This window comes from Vanessa tameamea, chromosome 30 (genome assembly GCF_037043105.1).
Source record: "Vanessa tameamea isolate UH-Manoa-2023 chromosome 30, ilVanTame1 primary haplotype, whole genome shotgun sequence".
NCBI classification, from domain to species: domain Eukaryota; kingdom Metazoa; phylum Arthropoda; class Insecta; order Lepidoptera; family Nymphalidae; genus Vanessa; species Vanessa tameamea.
Window position 1 is genome coordinate 955334 of NC_087338.1, and position 23295 is coordinate 978628.

General features: G+C 33.0%; 1 protein-coding gene across 1 annotated transcript in view; it reads right to left on the reverse strand.

Moving 5' to 3' along the window:
• LOC113391656 (scavenger receptor class B member 1-like) overlaps positions 1 to 23295 on the reverse strand; it is a 48428-nt gene that overhangs the window by 13519 nt on the left and 11614 nt on the right. The window contains exon 2 of the mRNA XM_026627691.2: positions 7466 to 7703. Coding sequence (XP_026483476.2) covers positions 7466 to 7694 — 229 coding nt within the window. The 5' untranslated portion in view covers positions 7695 to 7703. The remainder of the gene's footprint in view (positions 1 to 7465; positions 7704 to 23295) is intronic.

The following is a 23295-nucleotide window of genomic DNA, read 5'->3' on the forward strand; positions in this document are numbered from 1 at the left end:
CTCTCACGCACTCTTGTTAACACGAGTGTCACTCAGTCACACTAATGCATGTGGACAAAAAGGTAACGTAGAGGGGGGCGCGTCTTCGTGGTTGAATAGATCTATACCCCAATTTAAAGGCTTGACATATGTCTAGAGTATATTATTACTCGCGTAATATTCTGTTATTATGTATAAGCCGCTGTAGATTTCACACGGTGAAGCAGATACCTTTCCTAATTATTAAATACATTTTAAAGACATCGATTGCTTCATTGGTCAAGAAATTAACATATAAAACCACAGACTTCGAGGTCCTTGACCAATCTACGGGCCAACGAAATGTTAATCTGTCATCGTAGTTCTAAGGGCCTTCGCCTTTCCTGGTGTCGATGTCAAGGTCAAGGACAACAGCAAACACTTCTTCAATCGACCACGTCCTGAGCCAAAGTACAACATCCTAAGAGACCTCCCTTGGAGTGCCTAACATTTGGCCTTTAGTTGATAGCTAAGTAACTGGCCGGTACAAGTCGTAAGGGTAGTAGAGGGGGCAAGTTCACGCATGCTCACTTTCAGCCAAATGACAAGCGAGTGTCGAATAGACGACAAACATAGACTGATGGGCCAATCGCGTCCAGCGCTTTGGTTCCTTCATTATCAAGGATGTACTACTGCGCAGGTCAAATTTGCACTCATGACTCGTGGTGCTACCTGGCTGGGCCGGTGGTAACAAATGCCCCAAGTTCGTGGAACTTCTATATCAATATATTTCAGGATTAATGCTGACGAATACGAATAAATTATGACTTAAAGTTTTATGATGTCACATCCGTACATTCGAGTAGATCGTTTTTAAGCTTTCGACCTTGTGCGATGTATTTTAGCTATACAGATATCTTAAATCGTTCATTTAAAGAACTACGATTATATCATACTACATTCGAATCAGGATAATTTTAAAGCTCGGCCTCATTTATAAACAATCAAATAATTATAGGTTATTTCAATGGAAGTAGTAAACCTTAGATTTACGTATTTCATGCGATTTGCTAATAATTCAGCTGTATTGTGCACTACTAAGAGTTTATGATTAATACATCTTTATTTATAATACAACACTGTTACACTTAATTAATTATTTCCACTTTAATTTTACTTCCAAAATTCCAATTACAGTTTCGTCGACATTCAAAACGCCATTTTTTTGCAAATCCTTATTGAATATCATAGATTAATCAAGCTCTCGACCAATGATATCGCGTGAATTTGCTGTCAAATGTTGTTTATTTGATTTCTTTTTCTTATGGTTGGAGTAGAGTATAGGCAGACTAGAAATTAGACCACTTGACTGGTCACCGCCTCCCATAGAGATTACAAATAGCTATCTTTAACTAGTAGTTTTAAATTTTTATTCTCAATAAGCAAATGTAATGCAGTTGAAACACTTGGATCTTGGAGAAGTACATCCCATTATTGCCTCCACTGGTCAAGGCAGGGCTGGCTAATTTTTTAGAGAGAAAGAGGATCAGAATTTCAAAATAAGAAAAAAGAAAAAAAAAAAGAAAATGATTCAACAGGGAAATGCCATCTAGAATGTCTTAATTTTTTCGTTAATTTGTATATAGTTAAGATCGTAAAGTGTAATATGCTTCTAAGCTGAATTAATCTTAATTATATAAAATTTTGTAGCAAATTACATTACCTAAAGTAAAATAAAATGCTGTTTGCTTTTTTAGTGTTTAATTTGCTAAAACCTATCCTCAGCGGGGTCAAGACCCTCCTAAACCCTCCTTAATAACACGCAAGCATAATCTTCTAATTGTGAGAACTAATTACAAACCAAACAGCCTTGTTTTATTACTTTCTACAATATGTAATTACTTATTTAACTAATTATCTATTAAATTACGCTATTATGATATACGCAACTTAGAAAATATAAATAAAAATTTGAAACGTCATATTTTTAACACACAGTATTCGTAACCATAACGAATAGGAAATACGTAGAGACGCCAGTAATATATTTACAGCCAAAGCACGCCCCATTGTAATCATGGTTTAAATATAAACTCGTTACAAATATTGCATGTAACAATAGTAATGGCTTCTATAAATGGTATGTAGTCTACTGTATTGTGTATGACTTACGTCTTTAATGCAGGTCAGTGTGTCAAACTCCTAAGTCAGATATGGAATTTATAAAGTAAATATCGGATGTGGCTTCAACCGATAAAAGGTCTTCCTGTCTGGCGTAAGTCAACGCGCCTCAAGGTTAACCTCACGCGTGTGTCATCTCAGGTATCATGGGCTAAGGTCAAGTTTTAGACTCCGCAAAGTCAATAAATCCTTCTTAGGACAAGATTCATCTTTATAATTAAATTCCGCAGATAATTTGAACTTTGCCGATTCATTCATAAATTCAAATCGTTTGTTAGAAAACATAAATAAATAGGGCGTGTTGCAATTGTTAATAAGCGCCAAAATATTTACTATAGTTTATAATATTTACTGAAAAAATACAAAGTATTAGAAGCTTGTACCAAAACATGCATCGTACTACGGAAGAATGTTGTATATTTTTTAAACATATATTTAGTTTCTATTATATATCAATAGATGTCGTGGTTTATTTTATTCGTGTTTCTGAATCACGCTATCCTTTGTCAAAGGAAATTATATGTCTATGTCTTGGAAGCGAGTAGTGTTTTATTCAATGTTTTAATACATTATCTTTATATAAGTATGTAAAAGTCATAGTTTCGTCCGCTTTAGTATGTAGTCTATACCAGCGTTGCAGAACTATCGATAGTTTGACTGTCGATAGTTGGCCTCGAAAACTATTCAGGATATCGATAGTATCGTATTGATCAATACTATCGATAGTGGCAATACTATCGATAGTATCGCTTACACCTTAACTATCGATAGTCTATCGATAGTCTATCGATAGATATGCAACACTAGTCTATACCAATCGAAGGAACAAAGACAAACAAACCTTAGATTTACGTATTTCATGCGATTCGCCAACAGCTCCTATATTGTACACTACTAAGAGGTTTTTTTTTAAATATATCTTTATTTATAATACAACAATATTACACAAAACTATATAAAATATCCAGTTTAATTTTACTGCCAAAGTTCCGACTTAATATATAACAGTTTCGCAGGAGTTCAAAATATATAGAATATTATGGATTGATCAAATTCTCGACCGATGATACCGCGTCAATTTTCTGTCAAAATATTGTTTATTTGGTTTCCGTACCCTCGTGGTAGGAATAGAGGTACTATTGACTGTTATTAAAAACTAGTTATATATTCTTTGTCTAAATCCCATTGTCTTTGAATAGTATTTAATATATTTGACATTTTTTTTTAATGATATTGGTAGGCGGACGAGCAAATTGGCCACCAAATGGTAAGTAGCACCGCCCATAGAAAAAGGCGCTTTAAAAAATATTAATAATTCCTTACATCACTAAGCGTAGCCAACCTTGGAAAATAAGATGTTATGTCCCTTGTACCTGTAGTTACACTGGCTCACTCACCTTTCAAATCGGAACATAACAATACTGAGTACTGTTGTTTGGCGATAGAATATCCGATGAATGCGTGATACCTACCCAGACGGGCTCGCAAAAAGCCCTATCAAGCAAAAAGTCCTGTCATGTTATAGAGTATCTATACAGAGGGTCAATGCCCCCCCCCCCCATTGACCCTCTGTATAGATACTCTCTGTAGTAATAATCAGTAAATATTATACATAGTAACTAAACAAGACCAACGGACGTGACAATCGGATTCCGTTTCGTAGCTTATCTGTGGTCGGTCCTTTTATGATGACTAACGAATTAGGCAGAGTTAATTAGTCACCTCAAAGCGTATTCGGTTCGTCCGTGGATTAGGGAGGTCAGATAGCAATCGTGAACTATTTGAATAATTAATTCATCATTCATGTCGTCAAATTTCTTTAAGATATGCTATTAGCTCAGTTATAGAGCAAAAATCTGTGCAAATACGAGTCAATATTTTGATGGTGTATAGAACATCCAAACTAAAATGACCGATGGTTGGAAAACGTGATTCTTAACCTAAGATTGTTGATTTTGATTTTAAACAAACCACCGATTTTCATGTTTCATTTTTATTTTCAGCTCTGTGTTGAAATATATCATAAGGAATGAATGTGTATTCAACTTCAAATCTTCCTTAATTGTAAATTAGGCCTCATTTCCATATAGTGGAAAGTTAGCAATACTTATTGCCATGGAACGTCTAATCATATTTAGAAGCATCAGGTGTTATATTGAGCCATCTTATCGTTTAAGTTTATAGTATTTGATGGCATAAAATGGTATCACCATGGCGGAACTAACTTGTGTATTTTCTAAATAGATACATTATGTTAAATAGTTTTACAATAATATATATTTAATACAATTATATAAAAAAAAATTACCTATAATATACATTTTCTAATCTCTAGTTTAGTTGCTTTATCTTGCAATTGTCATGGGAATAGTTTTAGTCTAATTTATTGAATGATGAGCCGAAATTTTGAGCTTTTCTAGATTATAAAATGCATGTTAATCTTCCCCTTGATTTATTGATGAAAAACGCCTCAAAATCCGTTGTGTAGTTTAAAAGATCTAAGCGCACAGCGATCTAAGCTAATAAATACACCAGTACACAGAATACTTATTTATTCTTTGTTTTATTTTATTTTATAGTCCTGAAGTTAAAAATCCAATTAAAAAAAATCTCCTATTCTCATTCCATGCGAGACTCTTTTATTGTTTTAATCATTTTGCGCGGGAAAACATCTTGTATTTTTTTTAAAGCCATACGAATGACGTTATGAAATCGATTACACTTTTATGAAATCGGACACAATAAAAAAATATGAGTTTATTAAATATATAATTACAATATAAATGTAACTACATAAATAAGTATTTCTAACATACTTAAGACGACAAAAGCATTTTAATAACATAAGAACATTGACATCGAATTGATGCCATATCAATGATATCGCTCTACAATGGGAGAGCTTGAATATAATATATGATATTCATAATAGTTTCGCGAAAAAATGGCGTTTCGAACGTCGGTCGTCATCGGAACTTTGGAAATAAAATATATTATAATCTATACATATAATAAAATTGGAGTGTCTGTTTGTAATATTAAAATAACCGCTTTATACTTAATATCTATGTACACACGGTTCATATACCTAACCTACCTACCTGTCTGTCTGTTCGTTCCGGCTAATCTCTGGAACGGCTGGACCGATTTTGATGGGTCTTTCACTGGCAGATAGCTGATGTAATAAGGAGTAACTTAGGCTACTTTTATTTTAGAATTATATATAGAATAAAAATAAAGTCACACTTTTTTATTAAATTCAAACGCGCACGAAGTCGCGGGCACAGCTAGTTATAAATAAAGATATATTAATCAAGAACTGTTATTAGACCACAAAATAGCCGAGCTATTAGAAAATCGCATCATTAATATTTCTTCAATTGGAATAGGCTATAGACACACTGTACAAAATAATTCCGTTCTGTTCTAAGTTAATGTTAAGCTATTTGAAATTGTTTGATATTAGTAAGATAAACATGCTTAATAAAATAAAAATGATGAAACGAACCCACGATTACGAGGTTAATTTATTTCGCGTTCGATCAATCACTAGTGAGGATAATCTGTCACAATTTGAATATAGAATGGACTTGATTTATGTGGAAAGGAAAATGATAACAATTTCGTAACACAATCAGTTTTGGTATAGACGTTGTATTTGAATATCAATTGCAATTGAATAATATTCATTGGAACGAAGATTTTTTACGTTAACAACTTCGAACTGGCTGCAATCGTCACTAGCGTTGCATATCGATAGTCCAATATCGATAGTTAAGGTGTTAGCTATAGTATCGATTGCTCCCCATTAGCAATACTATCGATAGTATTTCAATAACTATTAACCTAATCTATCGATACTATCGATAATAGTATTGATACTATTATCGATATCCTGAATAGTTTTCGAGTTCAACTATCGACAGTCAAACTGTCGATAGTTCTGCAACGCTGATCGTCACGTTAGGTAAAAGCGTTATCTCCAGGCGAACTTTCCCTCTCTTTTCCTTTCTCCCTGTCTCTTTCTAATGTATACGGTAACTCTATAGTTCATTATTTAAATTTATTTTTCGTTATAATTTTGTGATTGTCATTCGATTATTTTCAAAAGCAAATACGTCATCAGCTTCAAATGATATGTTAAAATTATTCATAATACTTTATGCAAGATTAAATATGTTATAAAAAACTTGGAGTTAATTTTAGTTAATTTATTTCTTGATGATTAATATACATTTGATTTTTGATATTTGACATTTTTGACATTGAACGTTTAGTTGACTTCTTGTGAGTTCAAAGTGACCTCTTCTAACTTTCTTTCGAACAAAAAATCTTTTATATATATATAATTCGAAGTATTCCCGTTAGGAGGTCATAGGGATGACTATTTGCGATAATTTTAATCCCCATATGCATGATACAAAAGTGAACCATTTTTGAGTGATCGCGTTTTTTTTTATCTTCTGATTATTAAAACGATTAAACATTGGTTATATTATATATTTTGGAGAGCTCAGAAAACGGTTATAATTTAAAATAATCTGCAGGACATGTTTCATAACGGTATTTTTTTGTTTTTAAGGCATTTTTGTGGAAAAAAAAAACAATAAAATATTGAAATGATATCGTTTTCTGTCTTGCATTTTTAAATTCGAACTGATAATTATTGTTTTACTATTGACAAATAGCCAGTGTTTAATCGTACTCAATAATGAGTTCCTTAACCCAGGCCTCAAAGGTTATCTTTGTCATTATTAGCATCAGGATCTCATATATTTTTAAAATATTTCATCAAGTACAGGGTAGCACTTGCTTTAGCTAGATTCCAAAACATTCCGTAATGGAATGGAAAAAGACAAAGGAACGTCAAATTTATTTATTTATTTATTTATTTATTTATTTATTTATTTATTTATTTATTTATTTATTTATTTATTTATTTATTTATTTATTTATTTATTTATTTATTTATTTATTTATTTATTTATTTATTTATTGGAAAAGTTACACCATCAACATATCACTAAGCACTTAAAATTAATATCTGTTGGGTAACATACAAAATGATACGTCATTAAAAGTGTAAACAATCAAGAGATGACCTAGTTTAAGATTGGAGAAGCTCGTGAAAGAGTTGAATAGAAGAAACTAGGGGTGGCCTTTGTCGAAAGATAACCTGATCAACAAACCGTTTGCTTTAGAATTTTACATATTTAACTAATCATCACCATCCTCCTGCCCTTATCCCAATTTTATTTGGGATCGGCGCAGCAAGTCTTCTTCCATACTTAACTATTTAAACGAAAAAAAAAAAAAAAAAACTTACTGAAATAAATCGATTTTCGTTTTTTCTGTCCATTCGTTTTATTATCTGTGCAAGACATAGAACACTCATTCCCAGTACAGTCGGTGACGGATATTTTCTGAGACCCGTCATCTATGAGACTGTGCAAAGAATCTGTTGGGCATTCTGTGTCGTGGACACAGGTCGTAGAATTGGTGCACGATGAAGTTTCGCTTGTCAATGTTGAACTCGGTGTACTAGTCGACATCATCTTTGGTATCTGAAAAAATTATATTCGTTAAATATTCTGTATTGACAAGCTAAATATTTTCATTTGATTTTATAATTATAGACTAAATAATTTAATTATTTATTCCAATTTGCTGTCGGAACACTTGGCCCTTGGAGTAGTGGTGCAAAAAGCTTCGTCAAAAGTATAACACCTCGCCTATTGCCTCCACTGGTGACAGGAGGGCTGGTTCGTTTTTAGCCCAGAGGATCGGAATTGCGATTCAACGGGGAAATGCTGCTAGCATTCTTGCCACCATTCCACGCGGTCAAGATTTATACAGTAACTATTTTTAATTCATATTTATATATATTTAAGCACTTAATTTTATTTAAAGTAATAACGTATGTAATCTACCACCGGTTCGTGAAGAAACACTTCATATACGAAAAGAGTCGGCGAAAAATCGAACCAAAATCATTTTTTTTTTGTATTTAAAACGGCCAGCAGTGTTATTCTGTTAGAGTTAACTTCGTAACTCACTCGTGAAATGCTGGCAACCGACTTACAGTGACATGCCATTATGATACGTGTATCCTATAAATTGTATAATTATTAGGTTTAGTCAATGTCTCATCAGTACCTATTATCTTCCTCTGACATTTCACGCTCTGCGTTCTGCGGTGTTTTTGCGCGGTGCGGTGAGTTTCGAGTTTCTCACAGAATATAATTACTGGAAATATTCTACCACCGAACAGCGAAACTTAGTATTGTTATGTTCCGGTTTTGAAGGGCAGCCATCTTAGTTCCCAACATAAGTGGCGCATTAACGATGTAGCAGATTATTAACATTTCTTTCGGTGCAATTTTGGTACACCCAGGTACCCACCATCAAGTGCCCCATTTGCCTACGAATTTGAACTTAAAAAAAAATGATTTCCCGATTTATTACTACACATTAACACGTAAAAACTTTGTGCTGCTTTTTGCCCCAACCAACAATAAATCTCCAATAATCTATTTCATCATAAGCGTATGAAAATAAATTTACTTATACTAATATAGTTTGTTTGTACGTAATCACCAGAAGAAATGATACGTTTCTAAAAAACAAAACACGGTACAAATCTTCATTATTCTTGAGTGAGTATAACTAATATTAATATCAAATCATTTACTTATTCATAAATTATACTCGTGCAAAGCCGGGCGGGTGGCTAGTGTAAAATAAACATCAGAGTTTACGCAAGATAATATGAAATAATATAACATCTAAAGTAGGTAACCATAATTACCGTAGTTCGTGCACATTTAAAGGTTATAAACATTAATGTTAATACACAAAATGGCCGCCAATAAATAATAAACGCCTCACGTTCTTTTAGGAAGATAAAAAACTTCTACTCGTACTTCAATCGCGCTCTGAAAAATATGAAACAAGGAAATATTTACATTTTTCAAATATACTATATAAAAATAATAAAACGGTTAATTTAATACCTTTATTTGTAAATTTATTCTATATTTAAAGTCATTGGAACCCTAAAATTGCACTAATATAATGAAACACTGTCGGAACAAAAGCGACCAAAGCGCAATAGTTTTAAAAAACAAAAAACGGCTTTCTTAGTTTAGTATTCTATCGAATTTTTACCAACAAATTCATTGAATTTTTACATGCAACTACACGCTAAAGTATTTATACATTGATAGTTAATATAACCAAAATTATTAATGAAAAAAATCGATTGATTCTACGCAGTATATTTTGGTTGGTACCATTTTAAACATTGATGAGCATGAGTTAGTATTCGGCTTAAATCAAAATAAAATTAACGCGTCTGTTGGGAATATGCAAAATAACTTTTCAAACCACCTAAATAAATACCACTCACTGATTAATCACGAAATCTCAGAAACTATAACAAACAAACTTGAAATGGGGTAAAACAGGGGTTGGAAGTTTGTGTCATATAAATTTCGCGCGGGTAAAACCGCGAGTTTATTTAGTATACATAAATAAATTAGATGGTTAATATAAAAGATGTAACATTGTCTATGCGTAAATCTTAATGTCTTTGATTCCTAAAAAATGTAACTACAGGCACAAAGGACATAACATCTTAGCTCCCAAGGTTGGTGGCGCACTGGCGATGTAAGACATTGGTAATATTTCTTACCGCGCTATTGTCTATGGGTGGAGGTGATCATTGACAGTCAGCTGACACATAGCTGACACGCTTACCAAAATCATAAAAAAAAATAATCTTTGACAGTATGCCAAAAGGTCATGCTGGAGAGATTTGTAACGATAGTCAGTATTGTTATTATTATAAAAACAAAACAATCAATAAAGTAACTATACAATTACCTAATAAATAATTTTAAAATTTATGATTTCAAATACGGACTATAATAATAACTTTAAAAAAAAAAAACATTTTTGTAAGCAACCCAAGGTGCGAAGTCAAAGAGAATGGGTTACAATCATAAACATCACTCGTGTTGGAAACATCTATAAAAAATAAATAAAATTGGTGTGTCTGTCTGTGTTCAGTATATTGATAGATAAGTTACCGAAATCAACGCAGTCATTACTTTTGCTTTTTTGTCTGTCAATATACGATTTTACCATAGTTTAAAGATATCCATTAAAACTAAAATTAAATTAAATTTAATTTGTAGAAAAAAATACCACCCTCAAGATTTTTTTATGAGTTCGAAGTTTATTTATAACTAGCTGAGCCCGCGACTTCGTGCGCATTTCAATTTAACAAAAAAAGTTATTTTTGTAGCCTAAGTTGCTCCTTATTACATCTATCTGCCAGTGAAAGTCCCGTCAAAATCGGTCCAGCCGTTCCAGAGATTAGCCGGAACAAACAGACAGGCAGACACATAAAAATTGTAAAAAAATGTTATTTTCGTATATGTACCGTATGCATTTAGTAAAAAGCGGTTATTTTAAAATTACAAACAGACACTCCAATTTTATTATATGTATAGTAGATTTAGTTTCTCAGATTATTATTTGAAGTCGATTTTTGTTTTGTTAAAATTTTATATTACTAATTTCCGCGCCGGCTCTCGCGTTATAGGCGTTGATTGTCGGCTCTTGAAAATAATAAAAAATAGCCTTGTCCATCTTGTTTCATACAAATATTCATTTAATTTCAGCTGTTTAGTCGTGTAAGCGTAGACAGACAGATCTACTTTCGCCATTGTGTATATAAGGTGGATTCGGGTAATTACGAAAGGAAATTTGAAGAGTTGGTGGGATATTTATATTTTAATTTATCATTCAACATTGCAGGCGTCAATGCTACTAATTTACGTTACCTTATTTACTTGAATATCTTGCCTTTAATTCTATTTTAACGACTTTTATAAATATCCTCGATATTTATAGATACATGTGTTTAAAAACCTGATTAGTTTTACTTTGTACGAGTCCAATTCCGAAGTATGTTCGGGTAATTCTGAATTACAGTTAAAAGTGGGTTTTCTTTAGTTTCAGCATAAGAAATATATTCATTTTTCGTTTAGATTTACCCTCAATTATTTTTTTCCGTGATTATGACCTCTCAGTTGGCTGAACATATATATGCGATATTTTTATTTCGGAATTACCCTACAATTTGTCTACGGTAGTCAAACTTATAGTAAGTAGGTACACAATTTAGTAGTATGAAATTAAAAATAAAATTCAAAATATTAAAGTGTAATCAAAAATGAGGTAAGTAGTAATAAATGGAATTATGAAGATTCAACATAAAAAAAATACAAAAATAACATACAATTCACGTAAGCGATAACATTAATTAGATTAAAAAATGCTCTCATTATAATTAAAAATTAAAATTAATATTTTTACCGTAGTTTGGTATTTAACATAAAATGTTCTCTAATAAAACAATCATTAATAATAATTAACAATAAATTTTATATCTAATCAGTACCATACGTATCCTTTTACCTATAAATTATGTAAAAATCTACCCATCAATCGAGCCGAGCATTAGTATTAGATAATATTGTACTTCACCTAAATTTTTATGGTTAGGTTTTTACTGCTGTACCTAAACTCTTTGATTTCAATCAAAATACACTTTGTTATTTTCATCTAACAAGTGAAATTCTCTGTCATTCCTGTTACTTTTTTTTAAATCTACTTTCTTTATTATTAGTAGTTCCGTTATTTCGTCACGATCTTTTCTTTTTGATTGGACAAATTTAAGAGTTGGCTTTTTAATTGTTTTTAAGAAATCAACTGTGTAATAGGTCTCATTGTTTTTTTGGAATATATTCTCAATAAATCCAATATAGTAGGTCCATTTCTTTTTGCTAAAGTACCTCACAAATACTGCATCTTTTAACAGGTATTCTTCTTTCTTTTCATCATTTTCTTTGATTACAACCTCATCCAAATTTGGCATACGTTTTAGGTTTTTGGTTGATTCTTCTTTTTTAGTCTTATCACTATTTTCAGTCTCATTATTATTTTCAGTTTCGTCATTATTTCTACAAACTTTGTCAGTCTTTACATATTCGTGAATGTCATTTTCTTTCCCTATCTTGGTCTTTTTGCCTGTACCTTTACCATTTTTTTTATTTTGTTTATTCAAATCCATAGTCAATATTTTTCGTTCTTCTGATATATTACAAATTATATCCTGATTTTTAGGGTTTTTGCATTCTACTTCATGTGGTTTGACTTCTATTTCTTCTATTTGTGTATCATCCCAGAATTCATCAATAAAACATTCATTGTCACTATAATCAAATCCTATTTCACTATATACACTCATTATATCCGATATACTAGTTGTAGAGCTGTTGGAATCTAGCTGTTCAAATTTAGTCTTTCTTCGTTTTTTATTTTTGGTCTTTTTAAATCTTGATGTCAAATTTGCAATAGGAGATTTATTTTTTTCTTTATCCTTTGACACACGTTTCTTTGTTTTTGGTATTTCGTTTTCTTCTGTATTTTTTTTAATTATGGATGCAGTGATGACTTCTGCACCTTTTGATATTCGTTTCTTTTTTATATATATATTGTCTTTTTTATCTTGGCGAATTTTATCAAGCAAAATTTCTTCAAAATTTACTTTTATGTCTGATATTATAGTTATTTTATGTTTAACTTTTTCCTTTGTTTGAGAATGAGTATTTTGCAGGCATTTTGGCAACATCGATGTTGATTTTGCAAGAAAAGGCTTAGTTTGTTCATTTGTTTTTGATAATGTACTTAGAAAACTCACACTATTTGTATTAAGACCTTGTTTATGAATTTGTATTTTTTTAGCAGTTTGAGGTATTTCGTTAAAGAAGTCAACGCACAATTCATTCAACGACCTCGGAGATTTAAGACTTGAATGCGCCTGTGTACGATAATGTTCAGATTCTTTGTATCTTTTGTAAGCAGCGGGATCGTATTTATCTTGTGGTATCACATGTGAATCAAATGGGTAAATGCCAGCTTTTTTAAAACCATTTCTGATTACATCCGGGCTGGTATCTTGCCAAGTTTCTGCTAAGGTTTGAGCAAAAACTTTTTTTGGCATCTTAATACCAACATTGTGACGCTGCCATTCAACTAATTTACGATCCCATTTGCTTTTGAACGATTTAAAAACCGCGACATCTAGGGGCTGTAATAAATGAGAAGTGTGAGGAGGCAATTTGAGAATGGTAACATCATTCTTTATGGCCAATTCTATTACTTTTGCATCCACATGTGTGGAATGTCCGTCGTAAATGATAAGCACAGGTCGTTCATCACCTAAAGCTGGAATCAAAACTTTTTCCATATAGTTGTAAAAAATGGCTGTCTCCATCCATCCTTTTGAACTAGCTGCATACGACAGTTCAAAATCAAAATTTTCGGTAGTGCCCATCCACTGGTCCCAGATATTCTTCCCTTTAAATACTATTAACGGTGATAACTTTTTGCCACTTGCACTTACAGTTGTCAAAATAGTTGTATTTTCTTTTCCAGTTCCACAAGTTGTTCTAGAACATGGTTTATTGATAGCACCAACAACTTTCGTCTTTGTTGGGTCAAGAGACAAAGATGTTTCATCCATATTCCAAATTAAATGAGGACTTTGAAAAAGGTTTAAAGCAGACAATGTATCCTCTAATAGTTTGAAATATTCAAAGATTACAAACGGGTCCGTCATTTTCTTTCGTACGTATTCAACGGGTTGTGGCTTTTTAATGGAAAGTCTGTGCCTTTTTCGAAAATTTATAAACCAGTCTTTGCCCGGTTTGTTGTTTGTAAATGGCGTGTGTAAGTTATTGCTTTTAACGAACTCTGCAACTAAATTTAGGACCTCCTCCCTTGAAAGGCCAAACCCCCACTTTTCCATAGTTTTGATTGCGTCGACCAATCGATTTTCTACTTCCAACGGAATAGCTAAAGGTCTACCTACAACATTTGTACTATAAGTTGCTTTAATCTTATCGTAAAGAGTAGTTGTGGGTATTCCGTACTTATGCGCTGCAGCATACATTGATAATTTACCATCATTTACTTCTTGAATTGCATTGGTTATATCATCTTGTGTGTACCTGGGTGTTTTCTTTTTTTTATATTTATTAGGCATGATTCTGAAACAATCAAAATATAGTACATTGAAAAGCTTAACTGAATAGAGACCAATTAAAAACAAATTAAAAGATTATAAACAACAAGAACTGAAAGATTGGGAACCACTGACCATTCCTTTGTAAAATCAGTATCGGACAATTCCGAAAGATTTATAGTTCAGAATTTCCCGAGTCGGCTAATTTCGAAAAAAACTAAAACCTTGAGTTAGGGCTTCCGAAGCTAATTCAATAGTACTTTAAAACGAAAATCTATCGAATTTAAAAAAAAACAATAAAAATTACTTACTAGATAATTAGTTATAGATCTTCGAGTAAATCCGATAACTCAAAAAACGCGAGAAATATCACTCGCTCATAAAAATGTCGTCACACCGTCACTTGCTGATAGCGCCTTGAGCCAACTGAGGCGCGGGTCGAATTAAATTAACGACTAGGCGAATATTGCTAGCGCAAAAAATATTGTCGCGATTTCCAGAAATTTGTAATTATTGGAATAACCCGATTTTCGGAGTTAGCCGAATGCACCTTATATATTGTTGGAATAAACATCTTAGCCGAGCGACATCTGCGCCATGGCAAACAAATACACTTTAAAAAAAAAAAAAAAGAGGCGGGAGTTGTTTTTTGGCGGCAGACAGATGGGATCGAAATTATCATATTGATGGTTATTTATCTTGTAGATTAAATGTTTTTTTTTTTCTTTTGTGGTATATTGATTGTTATTGTAAATTAAAGGTCATTGTTGTAAAGGTTAGCCTATTTGTTTATTTTTTTCTTTTAGTAATTCCTATTTCTGGTTCTAAAAATACATAAATATACAGATTTATGAACTAGTCGTTTTCTTGAAAGACGTGACTTTAAAAAAATATACATAATTTTTTTTTAGTTTTTGTTATATATTGTATATGATATAAATTACGACAAGTTTTTTTATTTAGGTACATACTCCATTCCAACCATAACAGGAAAAAAGTCAAATAAACAACATTTGACAGCAAATTGACGTTATAACATTGGTTGAGAGCTCGATTGATCTATGGAAATTCACTATGGATTTGCGAAAAAATGACGTTTTGAACGCCGACGAAACTGTTATCAGAATTTTGGAAGAAAAATTAACATGAAAATAAGTAGTTAAGTGCAATATTGTTGTATTATACATAAAGATATATTAATCATAAATTATTAGTGTTGCACAATATAGCTGAGTTATTAGCAATACGTAAATCTAAGGTTTGTTTATATTTTTTCCTACTACCATTGGAATAGGCTATCTATGCATTTGGACCGACATTTCAAAACCTTAACTACAATCCAGCGGGCCCTGCTCCGCGCTCGATCAGAGAGAGTACAGCTCGGCGACTCTGAGGTGGCGTTTGTGTATAGATGCAATTTTAATATTAGCATAGATTACATTAATTTATATTATTCCAAGGTACCATTTGTCTGTCTATATGCAGTCCATAAAACCACGGGGCACGGCTAGTCGATGCACGTTAAAATAATTTGATATGCACCGTTGTTTATTTCGCAATATTAATGCGCAATAATGCTAATTATGTTAATGAGAGTAACATGATCTTTATTACGAAAAGTTTTGCAACAGAATTAATTTATTCACTAAAAATTCACACTGGTCCTTTAAAAATAAAAGGCCAGTACGACCAGGATTTGACATCGATAAAATTATAAGTACTAAACGTCTCTATGTCATCTTCATCGACCAGAAAGCCAATTCGAGTAAGTAATGATAATTTCGATAATTCCAATTTCAACTATTCCTCTTAAAAAAAATACTGGACCACGGTTATGATACATTCCCGATCCAACTTCTACTGAACCGGATCATTGTTTACTTGGTGGTAGGGCTTTGTGCAAGCCCGTCTGGGTAGGTACCACCACTCAACATATACTCTACCGTCAAACAGCAGTACTCAGTATTGTTGTGTCCCGGTTTGAAGGGTGAGTGAGCCAGTGTAGCTACAGGCATAAGGGACATAACATCTTATTTCCCAAGGTTGGCGGCGCATTAGCGATGTAAGGAATTATTGATATTTCTTACAGCGCCATTGTCTATGGGCGTGGCACAGGTGGCCGTATAAAAAAGTCTTAGTACAATAATAAAAACGGCTAGAGGGCAACGATTACTATACGATTCGATTACGATATAGTCACAGTGTGTTCGTAGAATTGGTCCCCATAGCTGGAGATCTAGTGAACCCTTCGAGTAACGGTATTCCTGTCATCATCCTCCTGCCCTTTTCCCAATTTACTTGGGGTCGACGCAGCATGTCTTCGTCTTCCATACTTCCCTGTCTGACGTCATCTCACAAGTAACATTCTTTGCAGCCATATCATCTTTCACACAATCATTCCTAGCATTTGGACTACCAGTGCTCTAATTGCTAAAACGTCTTCGTAGGTTTTTCCGTCGCAGTTGCGGTATAAGCCAGAACATTAATTAAGTCCCATGCGTTCTTTCGAAAGCAATTTTGTTTTAGCAAGAATTTGTGTTCAGCAAGAAATCGCTCATAGAGAAAAATTAAGACCAAATTTGTGGTAAATTTAATTCTCAATATCTGGTAATGACAAGGCTTCGTGTAAAATTTGATATTAAAAATGGCGGGCGACGAAACCCGAAAACAAAAATGTGATTTGCAAACATATCTTTGTTTTCTGCTGGATAACACTACAATAGATATTTATTTATTATTCAATCCTAATTGCTTATTTCAATCGAAGGAATAAAGATAAACAAACGTTTGATTTACATAATCCGTTCAATTTATTATTGCTAAGTTCCTGATTAATATTTCCTTAATTATAACAAAACACTATTATATTTAGTGGTAAGTTACTTTTAAACTTTAATTTAATTTCCAAAGTTCCTAAAATCGTCGATATTTTTTCGCGAATCCATAATAATACATCCATAAAAATACCACAGATTATTAATGATCTCGAATAATGGTACCGTCAATTTAATGTCAAAATTCTTTATTAATCTGTACTGTATGTTTGCAATTGGCTCTATATTGACGACTGCATTTTTATATTCAATTCTTCATTTAGTTGTAATATTAAATGATTTTATGGGATCATTTATGTTCAATATAAAATCTCCATTGATAATGGCCGCCGATATTTATGTTTATCAATGAAATCAACTGTTTGATACCAGTTGTTCAATTTGTGTTCTTACGTTAATTTTCTGTTTTTAACTACAATTTGTATCCAACGAGCGTTGAAATTATAGATTTAAAAATTTAAAACGTTCTCTTTTGCCCTTCTAAAGCGCGCTCATTTTAGCCGCGCGTTTAGAAGGACCTGCCAATATTATATAATAGCTGTTCTCGCTTATTCTAGTAAAATTAGCATCCCGTGACATTTATAACCTATAAGTTTTCGCCCGTGGTGTTATAATTATGTGTATTTGTGTGTGTGGAGAATTTTGGCAGGACCAACGGCTTCACGTGCAAGGTTTTGTAAAATCAACATATAACCCGATAAATTATGAATGCCTGGAACCTCGAATCGATGGGGCGAAGATGTTCCACTCCAAGCTCTATCTTCAAGGTATCTTCAGAGCCGTCTGAAATAGGACACGTGAGGCCTCCCCCTCGCGCATCCACGACCTAAGCGCCCGGACCGAAATCTATGATAGTTTTTCCATTCAGGTCCTCAGATGGTTTATATTGGACCCAATAGATGGCTCTGCGATTGGGTTCCAGGATAATTATTTGACCAAAAAATATACGGGATGGACGTTAGTACTATAAAAATATATAAATGCCTTCCCTATATATAAATATATGCTTCCCTTCTCCGTAAGTCTAATCTCACTACGCCCAAGGTCGTCTGTTAAAGATCACTGTTATCGATAAGGCGTTCATCTCATGCAATTTTAGTCTGTATTATCCGTAAAACTTGATAGTTTAGTGCACTAGCGTTTTTATCTGTCTATCTATTTTGACCACTGACCTTAAACACTTATTACAGGCACATTATGCATTATAAGCAAAAGTAGAGGAATATTCATTTGTATTGGACATTGGTGCTGTAAGAAATATTAACCATTCCTTACATCGCCAATGTACTTGGGAGCTAAGATGTTAACATCGTGTCTGTAGTTATACTGGCTTAAGTATTGCATTAAGCGGTAGATTAGCTGATGAATGGGTACCTACCCAAATGCACCCATAACTACATACTAATAAAATCACTTGAATCGTCATATTACAGTATTGAGCTAAAAGTAAAGCTACTACGTCATTTTGTTTGTTATTTTTAAATGTAGAAGAAAAGTGGACAGTGATTTTCTTGTCAGTTCTTATTGATATGATCTTAATTTTAATAAAAAAATCACGAGTAATATACGAATTCCTACAGAATCGCACTGCTGATGCGGTGACATGTGATTTTGTTTCTCAACTGTGGTCTTTGTTCTAAAGCAGTCTTCGTCCATATTACATAAATAAAATTAAAAAAAAAAGGCAAATGTGAATCGGACTCGCGCACTGAGTTACTACACCAACACAAAAAATTAAAAGATTTACGGTTTTTTCTATGCTTGTGCTGCGAGATATATCTTCATGAAAAATTCCATGATTCTAGATCAATGGGAAGTACCCTGTAGGTTTTGATACCCTTCGCGCATGTATGTGAAATATGACATAAACCGCCATAGAGGTTCGGTTTCTTCACAGCCCCAAGGAACCGCAGACTTCAGTATTTGGTATTTAATTTCAACGTTACAACTCAGGGGTTCCCGAGAAAAATGTTTTCCACGGACAGACAGACAAATGGAAAACGAAGTGATCTTATACGGGTTCCTTTTTTCCTTAGAGATACATAACCCTAAAAAATGGCGTAAAGTCGAAGCAGGTCGGTAGTTATGTAAAACAAAAGAATACCTGTCTGTTTAATTACATACATAATAAAGACGACCTCAAAATATTTAATTATTCTTAATTATTGCTTATCTGTGCACATAAAGAGATGATTAATTCAGCTATGTCTATGAAAACATAGAATAATTGATTTATTTGTTAAAAAGAACATAAAATTTACGGTTGTCACTTCAATATTTAGTTTAAATTTAAAGCGGGTAAAACTAAGAGAACATCTATGTATACAATAATATAATATACTAGCTGTGCCCGCGACTTCGTGCGCGTTCTTTGAATTTAAGTTATTTGGATATTGTAGCGTGATTTTATTTTTATTCTGTATATAATTCTAAAATAAAAGTAGCCTAAGTTACTCCTTATTACATCTGGTTTCTGCCAGTGAAAGTCCCGTCGAAATCGGTTCAGCCGTTCCAGAGATTAGTCGGAACAAACAGACAGACAGACAGACAAAAAATTGTAAAAAATGTTATTTTGTTATATGTACCGTGTATACATACGTATGCATTTAGTAAAACGCGGTTATTTTAATATTACAAACAGACACTCCAATTTTATTATATGTATAGTTAAGCCTTCTTCTCAATGCGATGCCTCTAAGTTGTATATAGGTGGAGTAGATTTTTAGTTAGGCATTATTAAGTCGGCTCTTGGGCAGAGGAGTGATTAAAAAAAATGCGGGTATGCTTAAATATTTTTAAATAAATATTTAACTTAATTCTGAATTTCGGCAACTCACAATCTGTTATTCAATAATCCAAAATGTATTTTACGTATTGATTGTCAAATAATAGTCTACGACCGATTCGGAAATAAACACCTCAAACCTGAGAAGAACCGGCGAAAGAACCTCTGCGGGTCGTTTCTTTTCTAGCTACAATTGTATTTACAATGGAGGTCTGAACTTGATCGATTTATTCCAAAAGTGGTCTAAGAAGTCATAAGTTTAATAATATCCTGTAAAAACACAAACGTACCCGATTTTTTTTGAATTTCAATATTTTGGAACATTTTTTTTGGATTCTAAAATCGTATTAATTGCTCAACAAAATAAGTAACTTTCAATTTTGATATTATTTAGCATGGGGCCGACATATAGGCTGCCTATAAAGGCCCCTTAAAAATACTAGAATAAAAATAATAATAATAATAATTAATTTCGTTTAGTAGACTGGAAGAACACTCGTTAACAGTTATTCTTAAGAAAAACTACCATGCGGGTCGTTATTTTTTTTTTAATTTATGTATATGCTTAAGTCATATATTAAATATTCATACAAAAAAACATTCTCGCTAAACTTTTACGCTTAACGGTGAGACGCGTTTTGCAATTAAATTATATTAATTATATACTAAGTAATTAGTTTTACGTTTGTTTAAATGAGCCGAGATGGCCCAGTGGTTAGAACGCGTGCATCTTAACCGATGATTTCGGGTTCAAACCCAGACAGGCACCACTGAATTTTCATGTGCTTAATTTGTGTTTATAATTCATCTCGTGCTCGGCGGTGAAGGAAAACATCGTGAGGAAACCTGCATGTGTCTAATTTCAACGCAATTCTGCCACATGTGTATTCCGCTAACCCGCATTGGAGCAGCGTGGTGGAATATGCTCCATACCTTCTCCTCAAAAGGGAGAGGAGGCCTTAGCCCAGCAGTGGGAAAATTTACAGGCTGTTTATGTATATATGTTTATGTTAAATAAACATAAATAAATTATATATTATACAACACAAGATTATATAGATGATAAAAAACCTGGAGCTAATACTTGTTGACATTATATATTATCGTATTCAACTGACATAACTTTATATTTCAAATGTTGGAAAAGAATAACTACTGATTTTCTAGGCAGTTTTTCTCGGTAGAAAATTTCGTCTTTTCTGTAGAACATTCCGTACCGGTGTTAGTTTTACGTTTAATACAGTTGTAAAATGACGATTCAAAATTGCTCGTCAAAGCCTACTTGAATAAATTATATTTTGATTTTGACTTTTAACAACATAACTGTGCTCTATGAACATGTTTTCTGAGGACATGATTTCAATGTCGAGATACGTAGCCCTTAGCTTCTTTTTACAATTTTTTTTAAATTTTATTTCGGTTTAGGTTCAATACACCTATTTTATGAAATACTTTCAGTACCAGATATCTCATACTTCTTTTTTTCTCGGTTTTATTGTCATGAAAAAACGCCATTCGACACTTAAAATCAGTTTAGTATCAGCTTAATTCATGTTCCCATCAGATCCTTGCCAGGCAGTGAGAATAAAATATTTTACTACTAACTAGCGTTCATTTTAAACCACGTCTAGTAGAACTAGTGATTTCGCAAGATCGAGTTTGAACGTACGGCCTAAATACACAACATTTGGAGCGAAAAATTTTAGACCTACGTCCTTTCTAAGCAACGAGTTTAATTATATAAGCAATGAGGCTTGCTTCGATATAAAAACCGTTTGCAGTGCAGTGTTCTGGCGATCTCTCTCCCTCTGAAAAAATACCTGACCTTTTTATCATTAGGAAATCTTTATGTTTCGTAAAAACATTTGTTTTTAGCTAATTCAAATAGTCGTTCTACTGGTTTCACGGTTGGAAAAATTTGAAAGCAGAGAAACAAACTTAAGACAACTTCGTGAGGCTTCTGAGGTGCCTCCCCGATGATCCAACAATTACCCTTTGCACCCTGGATTAAGACCTGACGGCGTGTTTATTACTTACTAAAGGTCCGTGCTGTGGAAATGATTTTTCTAAAACCTAAAAACTAAAACTATGCACTAACTATATAATGAAGATGAATTTAGGAAAGTTTCCTCGCTGTTCACTGAGTAACTCATGGGGCTTCAGATCCCCAAAAGTTAAACGTCATCACTTTTTATCGGCCTTTGGGTCTGAAGACCCAGATACTCGGGATTTGGTACATCCTATGTAGCCACTAGACCAATAATTATTACCTAAATACAGAGAAGACCAATACAGTCTACCGAATGGTACCGATGGTAAAACTTATGGTTGGATGATTTATAAAAGTTTTCATCGAATAAGCGTCAATAGCGCAATGGTTTACGGGCCGCCTAGCGATGTAAAATGTCGCCGGATTGATCCTGACCCCTTGGGCTATTGTCGTCCCCACTCCTGAAACAAGTGATAAGCTTAAAAGGAGGGGTAAATAGGAATATTAGCAAGTCCTTATTTAATTTGGGGCATTGCTAGTATTCTTTAAAAAAAAAATAGAAAAATCTTCTGACATGATTTGATTGGGCACTATGCCTTCTTGGGTACGTAGAGTATCAAATTAAACTAGTAATTAATTCCGTCCGTTTAACGGCTTACATACAGATCGTCTGCTCACTTTATTACATTATATAATTTACTTATTTGTCCCTAATTTGAATTTGTGTGAATTACACAATGGAATGTACATATGGCATAATGCAATTGTATAAAAACCAATTCCTCTGCCCAAAGGTTGCCTGGAAGAGATCGCTGTTTTAGCGATAAGGTCGCCAATTGCATTCAGTCATAAAGTATAAATAAATAAATACTCACTATTTAGTACGTTTCGGCACAAATCACTTTTACCATTGAAGGTTGTTTTTTATATTTATAAAACTATTAAAAAAAAATGTCTCGACGACGAGCTAAAACTATTAAAGTTAAGGCCATGAAATTTGGTCAGTAGGATCGTTTTATTGAGAAGACACCCTAAGAAAGGAATTTTGGAATTTCTCCTCCTAAGTTGGAATTTCGTATACATAGGAAAGTCTGGAAGTCCGCTTCGCCAAGTCAGTTAATAAAGCACAACCTTTAAAATGACTGAAGAAGACCTAAGAGAAGACTGTTTTTCGTATGGACAGTTCCAAGTAGCCTGTTCGAGAAAGTCGAACCACAAATGTGGTATACAAAGAGGTCTTAAATCAAAGTAATATTTTAAAATCATCTGTAAATACTCAACTTCCACGCGAACAGAGCCGCGGGTAACAGCTAGTTTTAATTATACATTAAATATTCAAGTATTTTTTTGAGATTAATTTATTTCCACAGGTCCTTTAATAAGTAATAAACACACCGTCAGGTCTTAATCCAGGGTGCAAAGGGTAATTGTTGGATCATCGGGGAGGCAC